This window comes from Parus major, chromosome 6 (genome assembly GCF_001522545.3).
Source record: "Parus major isolate Abel chromosome 6, Parus_major1.1, whole genome shotgun sequence".
In the NCBI taxonomy this organism is placed as follows: domain Eukaryota; kingdom Metazoa; phylum Chordata; class Aves; order Passeriformes; family Paridae; genus Parus; species Parus major.
Window position 1 is genome coordinate 17,750,951 of NC_031775.1, and position 18,474 is coordinate 17,769,424.

An 18,474-nucleotide genomic window follows, 5' to 3' on the forward strand; every position below is an offset into this window, starting at 1 on the left:
CTGTCTGAGAAGTGACCAAGCCTTTGACCTCATGTTCTTGGAATAAATGAGCATACTTAGATCATGATCCTTCAGGAAATTATTTTATAATAAGATTCCGGCACTGAAAAGAGCTACCACAAGGAACTCAACATTTTCCATGCTGGCTCACCAAAGTTTTCTATCCCATTCTGTTTAGAAACCCTGAGCAAGCACCTGGAATACCTTGGGCATTGTGGAGATGATACAGAAGCTGAAGATCAGATCCTTGAGAGTTTGAATGGGATTCTCCTGGCTATCACTGAAGATAGTTAAGTATCACTCTGGATTACCAATTAACCATTTGCACAATTCAAAAGAATTCATGGCAGGTTTTGCTTACTGAAAATCTGTATTTCAAAAAGTGATTGCTGCTGGAATTACAGCTGTTTTCAGGCTGTGTTGCTTTCTTTTCTCTCTATATAAAACTCACAAAATTACCTGTGACCAGATAAAGTTACTAAAATACCAAAAGCTCCAGAGAAATTCCAGGTTTAATATTCTATTTACTACAAACTCCTAGGATTAATTTAGGGTGACCCCCATCAGGTCGGACATTTTAAAATTAGTTTCTAATCTACTTATTCAAAAGTCCCTAAAGCCTTTCTCCTAAAATGACATAAACCTGCATTTATTTGAGTCTCCTGGCAGATGGTGATTTACTGCCTTCAGGACAGCTGGCCGTATTTTTGATGGAAAAAGGCTAAGGGAATTGTCTGCTCTAATTGCCAGCCTAATAAAAGATGCTGTGCCTACCTACAGAATTAATTGCTAGGCTATACCTCAGGAATAGCATCTTAATCCCTGACTTCCCCTGCCTTATGCAGGCATCCTTTTATAGTCAGAGAAGATGAAACTGTTTTCCTCTTTGCTTTGCCACCCCTGCTTCAATTCAGCATAAAGCAGAGCAATCAGCTGGAACCACACATGCTGCAATTCAAGCAGATGACTGTGCCCATATATTCAGACTCAGACAGCCTTTAAGAACCTTGTTAAACCAGAGAAGCTTGGATCCCACAGATACCCACTCAGAACCCTGAGAAACAAAGGAGCACGTGAATAAAGCAGCTGCAAACCTACGGCAGGTATTGCTAACACTCTTATCATTGCAGAGCAGAGATCCTTCCACCTACTCAGAGGGAGTGGGATCTTCCCAACTTTGGCAAAAATCCTGAAGGGCAATCCACCATGTGCAGTGAGAGCTGCCCACGTGCTTTCAGAGATAGCCAAAAATGGTAAGTTGTGCTCCAATATTACTACAAGGCATTTTACAGCACATTAGCTCCATGTTTCCACTCTTGGATTTTGTTTCATGGCTACCAGCTACTGCTATTGCAATTGTTTTATTCCTAAATGGCAAAAGCCTGGAATTCCCTCTCTTTTATCTATGCAGAGGAAATGAAGAAACCATGTATTGAAGCAGATTTGGTTCCAACACTGATACCTTTGCTGGAGAGCACAGACCAAGAAATGCTGCTTCACGCTGGGAGGGCCATTGGCCGTATCTGTTACGATAATCGTAGGTATCCACTGAAGAGAATCTGCTTTTTCCTGCCTCTAAGGCACTCTTTTAAAAGGCATTGTAACCTGCAACTCAAAATAACTTCATGAGACCTGAGCACATCGTGCACTTCAGCCTCCAGTTAGGTGTACAATTCACAGGGCTCACAGTCACCTGTCTGAATGCACCCCAAACACTGCCTGAATTCTGGGTTTCTCCCCTACATTTTTTACTTCAAGGTGGCACATCTCTGTCAGAACTGCTTTGAAATTACAAGAGCAGAGCCTCACACATATCTTAACCAATTTTGCAGACTTGCCTTGGGTCCAAATCCTGAATGGCCTGGACTTCTTCTATAATAATAAGGACATCTATAAAGCAAGGCACTTGTTTAAAAAGTGAGTTAGAAAAAAATAGAAATTAAAAAAAAAAAAAAAAAACAACCATGAGACATTTATCTATGCAAGGAATGGTCTTCCTCTGAGGACCACTGCTTGCATGCAGATTTTTGTGCTCCAAATTGCCTGGACACCAACTTGCTTGCTGGTCTCAAAAGTTAAACAATTTTCATTTACTTGCCCAGAAGAGTTAAAGATTTTTTTTTATCTTTAACTCCCAGACTGACCAAAATATTTACTGTATACTGAAAGCAATATGGAAATTTTCACCCAGTATCTTGTACCCATTACCCTCTGCCTCCAACCTACCTTCTGTAATCCTTCTGGTGTGGATCTGCCCAACTTTACTTAGAAAGTTGTGGGTTTACAGTGTTCTTATGAAATCCAGGCACGATAGGTACCTGGTATAGATTCCACCAAGCTCCCTGCGAGTTGTGTGTATTCACCAGGGAATGACACAACAGTTTAAAAAAGCTTTTCCCTACAATTACATTCCCAGCTCATGCAACTCCTGTACACAGCATTTCTGCAGCATATGGCCCTCCTGCACATCTGCTTCCCTCCTGGCAGAGCACAGCCCCAGCACAGCTTTGCCAAGATGATGGTGACATGCTTTAATAAATCCTATTACTAACACAGCAGTAAATGCATCAAAGAGAAGAAAAATTAACTTCACCAATTCCCTGTCTGAATTCCAATTGCCTGTGCTACAATAGCACCAGACCCTTCCTGGTGTCTGCCATGCACTCTGTCACCCAAGCAGCAGCCCAGCTCCCAGAAAGACACTGCTGCAAAAGCAAATGTCATTGTACTGTCAAGCAACCATCACGGTCCAACTTTGTATCTTATAGTTCTTGGCATCCTCTAAATCATTTCAGCTATTAAGCTTTCATTCATTACAAAACAAACCACAAAAAAACAAGAAAACAGTTATCAGGGTTTTCCTCAGCAGACACATGTGGTTGGACACAGTGGCTTAATACCTTAAGTCAAAGCTGAACCAGATTTAGGAAAAATCTGCTCCAAACTCACATTTCCTCCATGCACACATTAGCCCAAAGCCACCAAACTAAAAGCTCTACAAATTCTAATAGTGTGAGAAAGAACCAGGCCACCTTGCTGCTATAAACATCTCAGCTGGACCCTTTCCACTGATTTAATTAGTTCCTGATTTAACCACCTTTAACAGCTCTGCTTTGCTGACCAGGTGGCCTTCAGGAAGAGCTGGTGAAGGTTGGAGTAATCCCATCGCTGGTCCGGATATTAACTGACTATGCAGAGAGTGAACCACTTGTCCACGTTGCTCTATTGGCCTTGTTCAACCTGGCAGACCTTGGTAAGTTTTTTTAAAGTTTTTGCAACTTAGAAAAAAATATAATCTCCACACTGTCACTGCCTTTCCATGCCCAGAGGTTTGTGGGCTTTGCTTGCTTTCTCCTTTGTTTTTGGGGTGAGGTGGGGGATGTTTGGGCTTTGTTTTTAAAACACTGCTGATATCTAATCAGGAACTGGCCATAGTGTCTGGACTGGAGAAATAACTACTCTTTTATGGAATACCAGCTGTCACTTATACTACATTAAAACAATTAAGTTTTAACAGTCAGATTTTGACTCCAAATAAAGAGATAGCATAACTTCATATGATAAATAAACAGTTTCATCTACTCCAGATTTGGTACATTAAAAGCTTGTTTAAAAAAATTTCATTTCTACTTAATTATTAAGTTTCTATACCTTACTGAAACAGCTTCCATTTCAATTTACACAAATTTCAAAGCAAAAGCATCTCCACTAATTTTAAATCTTTTTTACCTACTTTACGCAAGTTGTGAGTAGTAATGGAAGAAAAAGACCATATACAAAATTATTACCACTCTCTATATATGGTCTGGCTAAAATTTGATCTACTGCTTCCTGAATTTAGGGGGAGATGCAGGACAGGGGACATGATATCACACTGTCACATTATTCTCCTTATTATATCTGTTATATTATTTTATTGTATTATTATATTGTTTTATACCATACTCAACTGAAATGTATTCTGTGAAACACTGTCAAGCTTTGCCAACATACATCTTGCAGATGTTTATGATCCCAGCAAGACTAGAAGCACCTAAGCAAGGCCAAAAATAGACTACTACAGCAAACAGATATGTACCAATTGTTATATTAAATAATCATACTACAGACAGACTTGTACAACTCAGTGAAATGAAACCAGGATTAATTTGACACCTATGAGATCTACAGAAATTACAGAAAAACAGATGACCTGGGGGGAGAAGGGATAGAGTTCTGCTGTCTCAGTGCTGTCCAAAGAAACAGAAGATTCTACAAGAACAGAAAGCCTTCAAAAACAGTGTTTAATTACTTCAGATCATAGAGAGGTATCTTTCAACATTTAATCAAATAAAAAAAAAAATTCAAAATTCTGACTTTATCACACACAGATTCAGCCAAGGAAGCTCTAAGCATGACAAAAGTTGCTGAACAGCTGGTGAAACAACTGAGGAGAGCAGAGAGCCATGAGAGGTTAGAAATGGTCTTTGAGGTCCTGCAAGCACTTGCAGAAAATGGTAAGGCTCCCTTTGGTCTGGGTGGAACTGGGTATTGTACTGGTTTAAGCTCTGGGTTCCAAGTTTGCCATGGGACCCTGCTAACCGAACCAGCAACCCTTTCAGGAGAAATAAACCCCAAGAACACGTGAGATCCTGGCCCAAATAACACCTGGACAGGTGAGACAACAAAGAAAGGAGGGAGAGAGTACCATTCCACTGCATTTCAGTAGATCCAAAAGACAGCAGATTCAAACTTACTCTCCACAGTGGGGAGGAGGAAAGCAGAAACACAGATTTTTTTTTTTTTTATTTTAAAAATCAGAAAAACTGGGTAAAAAAAAAAAAAAACAAACAGAAAAATCAGTTAAATCCCAGTTTGGACCATTTACTTAAGAGCTGGGCTTGCTGCAGATTGAGGATCCCTTCCTGCTCAGAATATTCTGTGAATCTGTGAAGACACATACTCTTAGCAGCAGTGCAACAAACACTGCCCCACTAAAAGTATCTAGATATCTGACACAGATTTTAAAGGCGTGAAAGCTCATGACTGGCAACACAAGAAATGTCAAAGAGCAATGCAGAAAGCTTTGCTCATTCTGCCTTGGTGTCATCCTAGCTCCACATAGCTGTTACAAACAAAACCAGAACAGTGACTGCACCTGAAAAACAACTGGCTAAAGTTCAAGGATTTAGCTTTCTAGTTTGAAATGCTTCCACAAAGAGCCAAGACACTTTTAATGTGCTTTTCCTGTCATCTCTACAGATGCTCTGAAAGTGCAGTTGGTGGATGCAGGTGTGCCAGAGGTGCTGTCTGAGATCCTGCTGAGGCTCCAAGGCAGTTCACAAGCTGAAGATACATGCATTGTCAAGGCTGCATCAGATCTCATTGTCTCTCTGCTTCTTGGAGGTAAAAAAGGAAATATTACAGGCCAGGTACACAAAGAATCAACATCCAGAAGTCTCTTTAGCAGAGGAGTTGCCATCTCTGTTGTTTCTTTTACTTATTAGGGACCCATCCACAATCTCTTTTACCATCATTGAAGGAATTCTTTTTCATTTCTATAGCCTATAGCCCAGTGCTTGTGCCTAACAGCAGCCTGGATTATATTACTGCTATGCTGTATTTTGAGTATTACAGATTAAAAAATAAACTGTCAACAACTGGCCATTTACACTGTATCCCACCACTCTCACCCCAAAGCAATCAACACAAAGGTCTTTAATTATTACCCTTAACAACAAAGTCATCACTGACTGACACAACAGTTCTGTTTGGGGCTAGTTATAACCAGATATGAGATATTCTCTATTTCTCACAACACAAATAAATACATACAGAAGGTTTTTGCTACAGCCTGTGGCATTGTCTCTTAGAGCAGATACTTGCACCACATCCAGGCACTTGCAGGTGCCAAGACAGGGGCAAGGCTTATAGCTCATTTTACAAAAGGAATGGTAAGGTTGGTTATTCTCTACCCTTCAAAGATGGAAAGATGTTTGTGAGTGCAGAGAAAACCAACACTATCAGATTTCACTGTTCCCTGGTTCTGAAACTTTCTTGTCTGCAGACTAGAGACTTGTCTGCTTTTAAGTTACAGATGCTAGTGATAACAAAATAATTTGGGGGGCATAATCCTGAAGAAAGGAGTGATCCAGGTATGCAGCCTTTTGCACTTTTCTTTTTCCTGAACTACACCTTATTAGAGGGCAGACTCTAGAAATACTTAATAGGAAATATACCTTTTAGAAATAAAAAAATAAAAGACAACAAACCAAAAAAAGAAACCAACAGCAAAACACACATAAAAAAACCAAAATTGCCCAAAACCCACAAAAACACACACAGAAATACCCCTAAACAAAAAAAAAAAACCAAAAAAACCCCCAAAAAAACCCCAACAACAAACAAAGTAACTCCACAGATTTAGGTTTTAAATTGCTTTCAGGAGGTGAGGGTTGCTCAGATATGGAGGGGAGGAGAAAGAATGGCTCATCTTTATCTTTCAATTCCTATTATAGAAAGCAATGAGCCTTTATACTCTGCAGAGAGAAAGAGATTCTTATGAGCAGACTCCTGGAAAGCATGCTGTGCTCAATCAATCAGCAGATCCCCAGCACACTTCCTGTCCCTTCTCACTGATGGCTACTGTACTGGCTTCAAACTCAATTAACAAAATTGCTCAACTTCCTGCTTTAATAGGCACTTAATTACTAGAAATTTCCCTCACATCTGTCTGAATGTTGGTTTTTGGGATTTTTTAAAGCAGGCTATCATCCACGCATCTCTTCACCTCCACCTCACAACCTTTCTAGAGTTCCTTTCTTCCTTGCCTCGTACCTTGTTCTGAATCAGCCATTGTGCCTCATGGCTCTACAAAGGCCACACAAGTGCCCCTGGTGCCTTTAACTGGCTATTTCAATTTACTCAGCTGAATGGCTTGCTTTGTCACTCCCCCTTCTCCCCCCATCCTCTCCACAACAGCGTTAGATGTTTCATGTGGAAGAAGTGAATAATCCCTCTCATTCCACAGTATGTGCCACTGATGTATGCACAGCTTTTAATCTGAGAGAAAAAAAATCCTATGGAAATCTGTTCTCAGCATCAAATGACTTGTAGGCACTGAAAAGATGACAGACAGCTTTTGCAGCTATGAAAAGTGGCTGTTCCTATCAGACTAACTATGAGCCATTAAATTGAATGTTCTGCTGCTATCCAAGCAAAAACTCCATAGGAAAGAAAAGCAATTTGGAGCTCTGTGACAATCAAAGCAAGGCAACCACTAATGGGCTCTGCCTATTTGCACTTTACTACATGAGGAAAAAAAAAAGTGCTCTGACATTCTTCAGTTTGAGAGGTGGGGGGAGGAGAGAAATTAAGTTCAATTAAGGTTAGTCTATATGAAGATCAAAATATTTTCCCTGTAGAATTTTATCAGACCAAAAGAGGTGACCTATTTCTATGGAACCTGTTCCTAAAGGGGACTGGACAATTTTCCTCATATACTCTGATCTCCAAAGATTAGGACTAGGCAAGAGAACACTTGAAGAATGACAAGCAGAACCATTAGCTTTAGAGAATGTATGCATAAAATAGTATCAAAAGATTTTTGTGTGAGTCAAATTCCAACTATTTCACAGACTGACAGTTCTCTCATGAAAATATCCAATTACATTTTACAAGCATTTGACAAATTCTTATCTAACATATGTAAGAATACAGGGGAAATCCAGGTTACTAAATGAAATGTTAGGAGATGAAAAGAATAATAGGCACTCACTCAAAAGACAACAGGAGCGTCTGTGGCTTTGAGGTGGAAATAACACCAAGACCAGCAAAGGTGTTAAAATTACTAAGGCCATTTTTACATGCTATACATACAAAAATTAGAAGTATGTACACCTCAATCTGTAAATTCAGTTAGAACCATAAGTACTAAAGCTACTTTTGGCCAGACCATGTATGAGGTGTGTATAGTTCCATGGATAACTCTTTATTCCAGGTGAATATGTATTCTTATTTAGTGTGCACACTGTTTTGCCATCTTTAACAAACAGGTTTCACAATGTAAGAAAACAGGAATAAGGAGATGTTCATGTGTATCAGGCATATACTTCTCTTGACATATAATGAACTGCATAAAGCAAAAGACAGAAAATTATTTTCCAAATGGCATCTTCAAAACACTTCCTTCAGAAAGGATGCCATCTGTAGCACAGAGAGTTTCCTTTTACTCTTTTTAGCAGAACTTTCTCATTTCCTAACAAGGTGAGCTAAGCAGCTTCTGAAAACAAAGCTGCCACCTGTACAGAGCAAGTTCTCAAAGACAGGAGAGATCCAGACACGCACTGTCAAAACCCTGCAGAGCATTGCTGGGAAAAGTGGTAGTTTTTTGGAATGTATAAGTCTGCTCTTTCATTGGGATTTAATAAACCAGATCTCTCCAGGTCAACTCATATTTTCCGAGCTTTGTGTGAGTGCAACGCAAATAGACTTCTCATTTCAGAAAGTGGGTTTCTCAAGAGGCAAGAAAAACCTTGTTCCAACTCTTTCAAGGAGTAGTTAATGACAATTTATTTCATAGAAAACAAAGACTAACAGCAGTACAGAACAAGTAATCAGATTTGCCATTGCTGGGTAATATCCCTGGTTTCACAAGTGTCTTAAATCAGTAGAATTGCAAAATTAAAGGAGTGTTAAAGCTATCCTGGTGAGAAATCAAAAATTCCACTGGTATTCTACTACATGTGTAGTGGAAAATACAGCAGCACTGAGGGGGGAGAAAAACGGACTGGAGAACCTCTGGTTTTGAATTTGACAGTGATTGTCCCTTGAAAGCTCTCTCAGGCTAAGCTCCATTGGAGTCTCTCTCAGCATCAGTTTACAGGTAGCTGATGCTCACCTCTCTAACAACCTGAAGGTTGCAAAACAGTGCAAAAGCTATAGCCTTGATCTCAGCAACACATGAAAATAGTCAAGGCAAGGGCTCCCTGAATTCTGAATTTACATTATTCATTTCTATCACTGTGTTTCTTACCTCTCTGTTGGTTCTGCCTCTCTCTTCAGATGGCAACTGCCTGCGGATATTCCAGCTGGGAGTCATTCACCAGCTCCTGGATGTCCTGGAGAAGCACGTGCAGAGCGGGGACACCTCTGTTCAACAGGCTGCGCTCAGCGCGCTGCAGAGCCTCGCTGTTCCAGGCACAGTCTGAACACCTCTGCCACTCTCTGTACACATGGCTCATCCCTACAGCTCTGCCCAAGTCACCAACACCAGCCCCCTGTGTTCTGAGGGGCAATCGACCTTTCCCCCCTCCCCTGCAGGAACATATATTTGAGTAATTCATCAGGACTTCCTCATCTACATAAAGAGTTCAAATATCATCAAGTGTAATCTCATTACCTGCTGCTGAAATAGTTTTGTATTAATAGCACACAGCAGCTCAAGACCAAAAAAAATCAGAACAGGGTTCATAACTTAAATACAGAGTATGGGGTGCAGACACCTGGTAGGGACGTCAAACTTTCTCTTGTATAAAGCTAATATTCATTCATATGAATATCACCATCTTAATGTTTTTTTTGAAGCTGCACTTTAAAAGGCTCAACTCAATCATAAAATATCAATATAGAGCATTTTGATCATGTGTTCTGTTCAAGTCTAATACATACCACTTTAGATGTTTCCAAGTGTGTGTACATTTAAAATGCTATTCCTACAATGTACTTTTCCTTATGAATTCATAAAAATATCTGTACTTTATCTGTAGTATCTGTTAAATATTCTCTAACAGAAATACAACACTTCTAGAAACACAAATTATATCACTTTCAACAATATAATATGCTACTTGAAAAAGAAAAATACAAGACTCTGAGTAGAAATCCATAAACATGAATTAAATACGGGTCAACACTTGGAAATAGACACAGAGGAACTCTTCAATTCAAGTATTGATCTTGAAAGAGAACAAATGCTTATAAAAAATTGAAAAAGTCATTATGATCCAGTAAAAGGAGTCAGTCTGTGCCACTGAAAAACAAGGACATTGAGAGCAAGTTACTTAATAGGGTGTGCTTCTCAATTTGCCCAATAAAAGGATGAAGGGATATATCAGTTATCTGCCTCATTTCACTGTTCCATCTTCCTCAGCACTCCCCCAAAAATATATGCAGAAGACAGGAAAAAATTGCTCTGGAGGAAGCAGCTTTTGGTAGCACAGTTAAGCAGTATTAAGAGTCCTTCCAGACAAGCTTCTGATTGTTACAAGGGATTTACTGCACCAACCACTGGAGCAAAGACACAGAAATGAGGACAGGAAAGCACAGAAGCAAAGGCAAGAATAACAGGGGATCAGTGAGCTCAAATAAAAAAAAAAAGAAAATAAGAAATGTGGCTGAGTAAATCACTTCTGCTCCCCAGTTAAGATGAGCTAGCACAGAACAGGCTTCCTCATGTGACTGGGCAAGTGGATGGATAATCTATTACAACTAGAAAAAGGAAGAGAAACAACAATCCTGTGTTTTATGTACTTTGTTCTGGAGACAGCTAAGATCAAAATTAACCAAAACCACCCAAGAGCAGTTCCTATGAAAGCTTTAGCCCAAAAGAGAATTCTAAACAATCTAAACGTGACTTAATTTCTGAGCTCTCTAACAAGTTGGGCTTTTCACTAGAAGCCTAACACAGCAGACAACTCACAACAGTCATATCTACATTTTCAGATGTTTGTGCCATTACTGAGCCTCGTGTCAACATCTCTTTTCCATTTTCTAGCGGTCAGCAAGGTTCAGATGCTGGAGAAAGGTGTCGCAGAGCGGATCGAGGCGCTGCTGAGGTCAGAGAGTCCTCCTGTGCAGTTTAAACTCCTTGGAACATTGAGGATGTTAGCAGATGGTCAAGGTAGGCAATGCTCACTGAGATCGGCTGTGAACTCCCCTCCTCCCTCACCCTGCAGAACAACCTCTTGGGCTGAGTGTCCTGCTAACCCAATTCCACTCAGTCTGGAGAGCTTCCAGCAGGGATGATTGCCAGAGGCTGTACGCTTTCCAGCCTGCCCCAGCCAGCCTCACAGGTAGCTGAGCAACAAACCACATGGAACGAATCCACAGCAGTCAGTGAGAATGGGCAAAAGCCTAAAATGATATTTTTCACCAGAGATACAGCAGCAAGGCATGAGTGTGGTGAAAAAGAGCCATGTTTTAGTGTCAAATCACAGGACAGCAAATCAATAAAGAACTAGAGAACATAAAAGGAATAAAGGGAGCTGGGGTGGAGCAAGGCAGGAGAAATTAATTTCTACCAGTCTTTCTATACATGTTGCAAGTTTTATCTTGCTCGTGTGGCTCAAACGTTGAATTTACTTTGCATGTTAATGTATCGGATTATCTACTTGCACTTCATTCAGTTCAACAGAGGGGGGATATGCAAAAGCAACAATAATCTTTCTGTCATCATTGCATTTTGAGAAACATGCACAATGTTGGAATTACATTAAGATATACTTCAGTATCTTACTTTATCCTTAGGCTTACTCAGCTCTTACCAGACTGTACACAAAAACAAGTGTTGTGTGGTTTGGTACTGTCTTTCACATTGCCAGAGGAGCTGCTCTAGAGCACTAATCAGTAGTGATTCCTTGACATGCAGGAATAACAGAAGTTAAAACCAGAATAGTTATGACCATTTTGTGATGGGAAATGATAACTGATATAGGACAATTACAGACATCACTTCATTAGTTACATAGAAGAGGATAAACATCACTGCTACATTCCACGCTGCACTCCATTGTACTACCACAGACATAACTCAATATGAGAACTATTTGCATCTTTTATCAAATTAACATGCATGATAGAAGACTTAGATCTAGTCCTTATATTAATTTGGACTACTTCCAGTCCAGTGAAAAGCCCCTTTCTCTTACATTTCACCATGGTAGGAAATGAACATTGCAAGATACACAGAAACCTAGCATCTTCTTGTTCTGAGGCTTTGAAGAAGTCATTGCAAGGCAATTTCTCCAAAGTTATATCTCAATTGTGACAGGGCATTTCACATTTAAAATTGAGACATCACAGTAACATAGATCTAAACTTTCAAACACCAAATTATCTTTTGTTCATTTTATTTACCAGCCCTAATACAAAGTTGGAATTTGGCACAAGGTACAATTTCTGGATTCTTATGAAACAACATAATTACCAAAATGTAAAGTAGAATAAAATATGTAGTAGACTCAATGTTTATCCACTCCCAACTATGAAAACACAATTCTCCCACTTTTAATTACCTTCTATTCTGTTTACCCAGGAGCTAACATCGCCCTCAATTAACTCAGCCTGAAACTCTTATGAACACACATCTCCTAAGAAGTCCACACAAAATTAGTTAATTGCCTTATCTAGTATAAATTCATTACTCTGACTATCAGCAGGCATGCTGAGGCTTACAGAGCAGAAGAGGCAGGTTTCTTACTAACCACAGAAAACTGCAGGCAGACCTGTCAGCTTCCTAACTCTAAAGAGATGGTAACTCCTGGTTCTTCCACCATTTGGCTCCAGAGGAGCAGAATAACTTGTGCCCTTGTAGCCAAAGGACTTCCAGCACAACTGAAAGTTCAGTCTTATAAAATGACACATTTGAATATCCTAAGTTAAAAGGTCTTTGCGCTAATAACTAACTGAATTTTAGCTCCAAGAGATGTCAAAATGAGTAAAGAACCTGCCTTCACAACAAATCTCTTAAACTGGTTCCATCCTCCAGCCTCTTATTTCAGCTTTCTGTACTAAACTGGATTACTCTCTGCAGACTAACCAGGAACTCCTGACAGGTGTTACAGGAGATAACATGCAGGTAAGCTCTGCAATGCCCAGTAACTCTCATCCCAAAACAAAGTTTGTCAGCTAGGCTATGAGCTCCCAGATTCCCTCTGGGCTTTTGACCTGTGGATTGTTCCTTAGCATACTGGACAAATTAAAAAGCAAGTGTGTGTACTTCCCCATCTCCCTCCCCCAAAACAAGACTTACAGCTTCTGGAAAATATCCAGAGCAATCATGGTTTATCGACACTGACCTTCTGGTGCATGCTCCATCTGATTCTTCCAGCATATCTCAAAATAAATGCAATGCACAGAGTAAGGGACAGGTAAAGGAACAGGAGCAGGGTGATGCCTCTATCAAACCTATCCTTCTGTTAGAGATGTTAACATAATTAGAATTCCACTTGCTAGGAAAAGTTACCTAGTGAGGTCTTTTTCCAATGTCAACCACAGACACCAATATTTCTAGCAAGTCTTGAGATAGGGTTCCTGAAACAGAGAGGAATGCAAATTAAAAGGCTCTTCCACACTAAGGGGAATTTCTGATAATGTCTTATTCATAGTTCAACACACATTCCTAAGACTCAGGTCATCCAATTACTGACATGCTGCCATTCTGTACTAAGGCTTGGCTTCTCACACTACCAACAGTAATGAATTCTCACCAAAAGAGCACAAGCAGGCTCCCAAGAGCCCATGGGCACATTTCTGCAGGGCTCAAAGGCCAAGCACCAAAAGCCAAGTGGGAAAGGGATGGGCCTCCTGAAGTATTGCAACAGAATATTTGTTTTCAAAGACAAAGTCACTTATTTTAAGCCCCACTTCAGCAGCCCCTTTGAAGGGATAGGTCTTCTGGAGCAGCTCATTTTGTCCTTCCCCTGACTGATTCCTTTGGTAAATATTTCCAAGATCTTTTAAAAGCTCCATGCTTCAATTAAGAGTTCTTGAAGGTTGCTGAGCACAGCACAGGTCCACAGCCCCAGTTACCTCTACATTCACATTCCTGTGACAGACTGAGGGGTCTGATTTTGAATGCCTTTTGGTGATGCTTGTCTCTTCAGCTGATGCAGCTGAAATCCTGGGCCAAGACCCCCTGCTGCTCCACAGGCTGGTGCAATGGTGCAGCGTGAGCGACCACAGCGGCGTCTGCGGAGAGGCAAACCGGCTGCTGGCATCCATCCTGCACCACAACAGATCCCAGGTACGAGAACCACTGACTGATTTCCACCTCACCCTTCTCAAACTGTAGACAGAGCTAGGGATTAAACAGCAAATACAGCTTTGCAATGAAACCCCCTGTACTCTGCCTCAATACCAGAAAGGGGGAATCCTGTGTACTCCATGAACACTGACACCTCACAGAAACGAGCACCATGGTCTCTTACTGTCACTTGTCAACATTGACCCTGCTTGAGTAAGGCTTGACAAATGGTAAGCAGGTAAAGTTTTCTAGGGCCACAAATATGTTTCAAATTAAATTAAAATAGTATGTTTCAAATTAAAATGGTAATTATGTTTCAAATGTCAAATTAAAATGGTAAAAATAACGCAGAGCTGTCCTAATTGTCAGTCCTCTGGAAGCTCCAAAGAGCCCACTTATCCATGATGGATGAATCTGGCATGATCTTTATGTGCTGGCATTTTTTAACAGGCTTCTGGTTTTTCTAAATTGTGTTATTACACACAGGCATCCCAGCCATGCTTTACTATGAGGCAGTGACTAAAAAAATAGGTATTCTCTGCACAGGCTTTGATAAAGCAAAACTAATCCTTGCTAGTTTGATGTCTTGAAATGAAGGAGTGGAATAAGGACAACTGATGCAACACAAAACATGTATTTATCTTACAGATATGCATCTATAGTTAATTCTAAGTATTGATATTACACCTATATTAGACCAGCCCTAAGCAGACAATTATGATCTGTGCCAAAAGCAATGTTATCTCTAGTCTTTGAATATTGGCAGTTTGCACTGCACCAGACAAATTTCTCTCTATTCAGAAGCTGAGGAGTGCAATCTCATTTCTCTCTTCATTCTACTGTATTCATACATCAGATTTCCATCTGTTCTACCTCTGCTTCCACAGGAAGTGGTCAAAGCCATCCAGGCAGCACAAGGAGTGAAGCATCTCATTTCCATGACAACAAGTGAACATGCTGCCATGCAGAATGAGGCTCTGAATGCCCTGGCAATAGCATCTGCCATCGATTTAGGTATTTGCCTTCTAAAAGAACTTGTTTGTGCAAGATCCTCAGTGATTAAGAAACATTGTCATGCTGTTAATTCTAGGTAATGTGTACAAAAAAAGCACGTTTCTTGTCTAGATTTAACTCTCCAGCATGAAATAAAGGTTGTCACCATTCAGATCATAAAATCAATAAGCTTTGGGAATGGCCTGAAGTTTTATTTTTTTTTTTTAATTTAGGATTGAGTCAAATTATCATGCTCTGGCACTATTTGAGTAGCATAATAGGATGCTAGAAATCTATACAAAAAAAAGGGGGAAAGTGAAGGTGATGGAGATAAAAGATGATAAAGGTTAAATGAAGGACAAATTATATACTCAAATGGTCATTGAAGACTAAAAGTAGCAGAAATAATCCTCAGACAGACGTGAGGAAAGAATAAAGCAGAAGCATAAATAAAAAGGCATTGTAAAAGCTGCAAATGAAGCGAGAAAACTGTAAAGATTCAGACTACTTTTCCTGAGCTAATTTTCAGTTAGGTACAAATTTTTTTCAGATTTTTCCTGTATAACTTGAAAATGGTTCTCAGTTTATTACAATAAAGAGACACCACAAATCTACAGGGTGGTACACCGAAAAGTAAATTGAAAATAGAAATTGACTTGAAATCTGTAATGTCCTATACCAACAAGTAGGACTGAAAAGCCCATTTTACTGCTTGTCTACCATTAAAACTCTCAAACTTATTTGGGCAACTAACGAGAATCAACATTTCTAGCACTGAACAATGCAGGTTTTAATTTACTATAAGGTTAACTATATACAGTCAATAGCAGATTGGTCCTGTCTTCATGAAAATTCTGTACAGAATGAAAATTAATTGAAATTGAAATGAAATGAAAAGAAATTCTGTACAGAAAAGAGCACAGAAATTCTTCAGTGCAGAAGACAGATGCTCAAGACATCCCTGAATAGCCAGCTTGAAATGAAGCCAGTCCAGAATTTATTTTTAAAAAGCAAACATATTCACTTTATAATTTCTTTTCAGGTAACAGCTCAGGCTTACTATTTGTTTGCTTGTTTTCCAGAAACCCTTGAAGAATCTTTTAAAGAATCACAGCTAGTTCAAAGCTTACACAAACTTCTGCAAGATGATAACACAAGTCCTGAGGTGAAATACAATTCAATGGGCCTTTTGTGCAGGCTTCTTAATTCAGGTAACTTCATTTTAAGTTGTCTGCGATGGAAGGATGAATATCTGTGATGAAGACAAGTGGTTTCTGTTACCAAAATATGCTGTTTGCAATGTTCTAGTGAATGAGTAAAGGATATTAGAGGTTCATTCTGTATTGATCACCAAAATTCATGCTCGTTTCCTTCTCTATGAAAAGACGATTAAACCATCAGTTAAATAAAATAAAAAAAGAGAAGAAGGCCTTATTCCAGTGAGTCAGTGGCATAACCAGGTCCCAAAATAGCAAAATTGGAGTCTTGGAGTAAAGACATCTTTGTCCAACTTCACCATGCACAAATGCCTGGCAGTCCCAGAGCATTTTTGTGTCCAAAGAAACAGTCTGTACCATGCTCATAGGCAGGCATACATTTGTTCTGCCTGTGCTGTGAGCAAACTAGCAGCTGAGATAAAGCAGTCATTTTAGCAATGCTGCCTTCACACAGTGACTGTCAGTAAAGCATGTGAAGGGCACGATTTCAGTTTCACTCCATGGTCAGGGAAGACTTAAAGTGCTTCAAGCAGGATGGCACTATCCTAGATGTGTAGCACAAAATGAAAATGAGCACCTTGAAACCAGGAGTCCAAAGATCTCTTGGCAGTTTCTCACATCTTAACACAGAAGTTACATAAATTGAAAACAACTGTACTTAGGCAAGGATGGATCACATGGTGAGCTGCCTTTCAAATCCTGAAGCCACCCTGTATTGACAGACAAGCTGGGTTTTGCAGTATATATATATATATACACACATACTCTTTTATCCCTGTAGCCACACACGTGTGGCTAAAGGAATAGGGATATTGGAATAGGGATAAAGAACTTGCAGCTTTCAGTGCTACTATGAAGTACTGACATAACAGATACAATCTGTAAGATTTTTTCCAGAGATGTATATACTTAGCATTTTATAGACTAACAATAGTAAGGCTAAGAGTTGACTCTTACTAATATGGAATGGTAGCAAAAAGCATACAGGCAAAAAAGTGCTAGAAATTGTCCTGTGTTAGAATTTCAAAATTTGCTTTATTTCTGTCAAGCAGGAGGAAAAAGCCTTGATCTGTCCTTAATACTTCCAATGGCTGAAAGGGTATCTATTGAAAAAAATGTTTTAATTGAAGCACCTTATTATGAACAGCTAGTACCCCAAACTTTTATCTTACAATTGTTGGGAGCCACTATGCTGTGACAGGTAACTAAAAGCCATCATTTCATCTCCCATTCAGGTGATCTGAGACAAGAGATAGAAGAGGACAATATCAAGGACACCCTTGAGCACCTCTGCAGCCACAGCAATGCCAGTGTGGTCCAGGAAGCCATCACAACATTACAGGTTTTGAGAGGAGAGACACCCCACTAAGCTCCCTTCTCCCATGTGCCAAACCAGCACTGCTGCTGAGGCAGACACCACCAGCTTTGCAACCCTTGCATTTGTCATGCTGCTGCACAACCAACACTGCTGAAGCACAGATGCAGCTCCTGCTTTGAAAGCTGTGTATAAAAAACCCCTCATTAGCACGTCTCCTTGGCCTGATACTTGCACCACTGCTGCTCTTCACTGAACCACTAACACACAGCAGCAGGAAAAAGACCCTTCAAGCAAATGGTGTTAAGAAACATCACAGGAGAAACATCAGGCAATTACCACTCATTACACATTTTTCAGAGGCTTGGTTTTGTGAGATTAGGATACACACTTGCGATTTTTCTTGTATCAATGGGACTTTTAAATAATTATATAAAAGTCTTAAGCTTTTATCACACAACCTGAAACACGAGCTAGATTAAAGCTATAGCTTAAACAATTCAAAGGGCTAACTGGCACCAACTCAACATCTGCACACTGTGGATCACACTGTGCACCCAACTGTTAGGTGAAACATGTTAAAACCAAAATTATCTTGAAGCTAACTCCCCCTTCAATCTCCAACTTTAAAGCTCGTCTCTGAAGCTGTACCTGCTCCTGCCACAAGTTATATTCCCAAATATGTGAGGCTACAGTCTTGTCCTGATTTCAGAGTTGCACCAACTGGAACGGGACTCTGCAGAAGCAAAGTTTACAAGAAACCACCGACAGTGAACACACAGTACTTGGACAAGACACAGAAATAAAACTAGTCAGAAAATTTCTGACATTAGGCAGAAATTACAAGTGAGCAGGGGTAAGGATGTAGAGGCAGCCAGCATTCCATTATCACCCATAAGAGAACCTGGGTTTAACTTTAGATAATGGAAAAATAATATAGTAAAACA

At 39.8% G+C, this 18,474-nt stretch overlaps 1 protein-coding gene across 1 annotated transcript; it reads left to right on the forward strand.

Moving 5' to 3' along the window:
- Positions 1 to 942: 942 nt before the first annotated feature.
- On the forward strand, positions 943 to 18,211 carry LOC107206931 (rap1 GTPase-GDP dissociation stimulator 1-like). The gene is made up of 11 exons (XM_033515756.1): positions 943 to 1,253; positions 1,412 to 1,537; positions 3,125 to 3,253; positions 4,371 to 4,496; positions 5,242 to 5,385; positions 9,043 to 9,177; positions 10,754 to 10,879; positions 13,863 to 14,002; positions 14,890 to 15,016; positions 16,078 to 16,206; positions 17,448 to 18,211. Exons 2-11 carry the CDS (start codon positions 1,417 to 1,419, stop codon positions 17,579 to 17,581), a joined length of 1,311 nt encoding a protein of 436 aa, XP_033371647.1. The 5' UTR covers positions 943 to 1,253; positions 1,412 to 1,416; the 3' UTR covers positions 17,582 to 18,211.
- Positions 18,212 to 18,474: the final 263 nt, after the last annotated feature.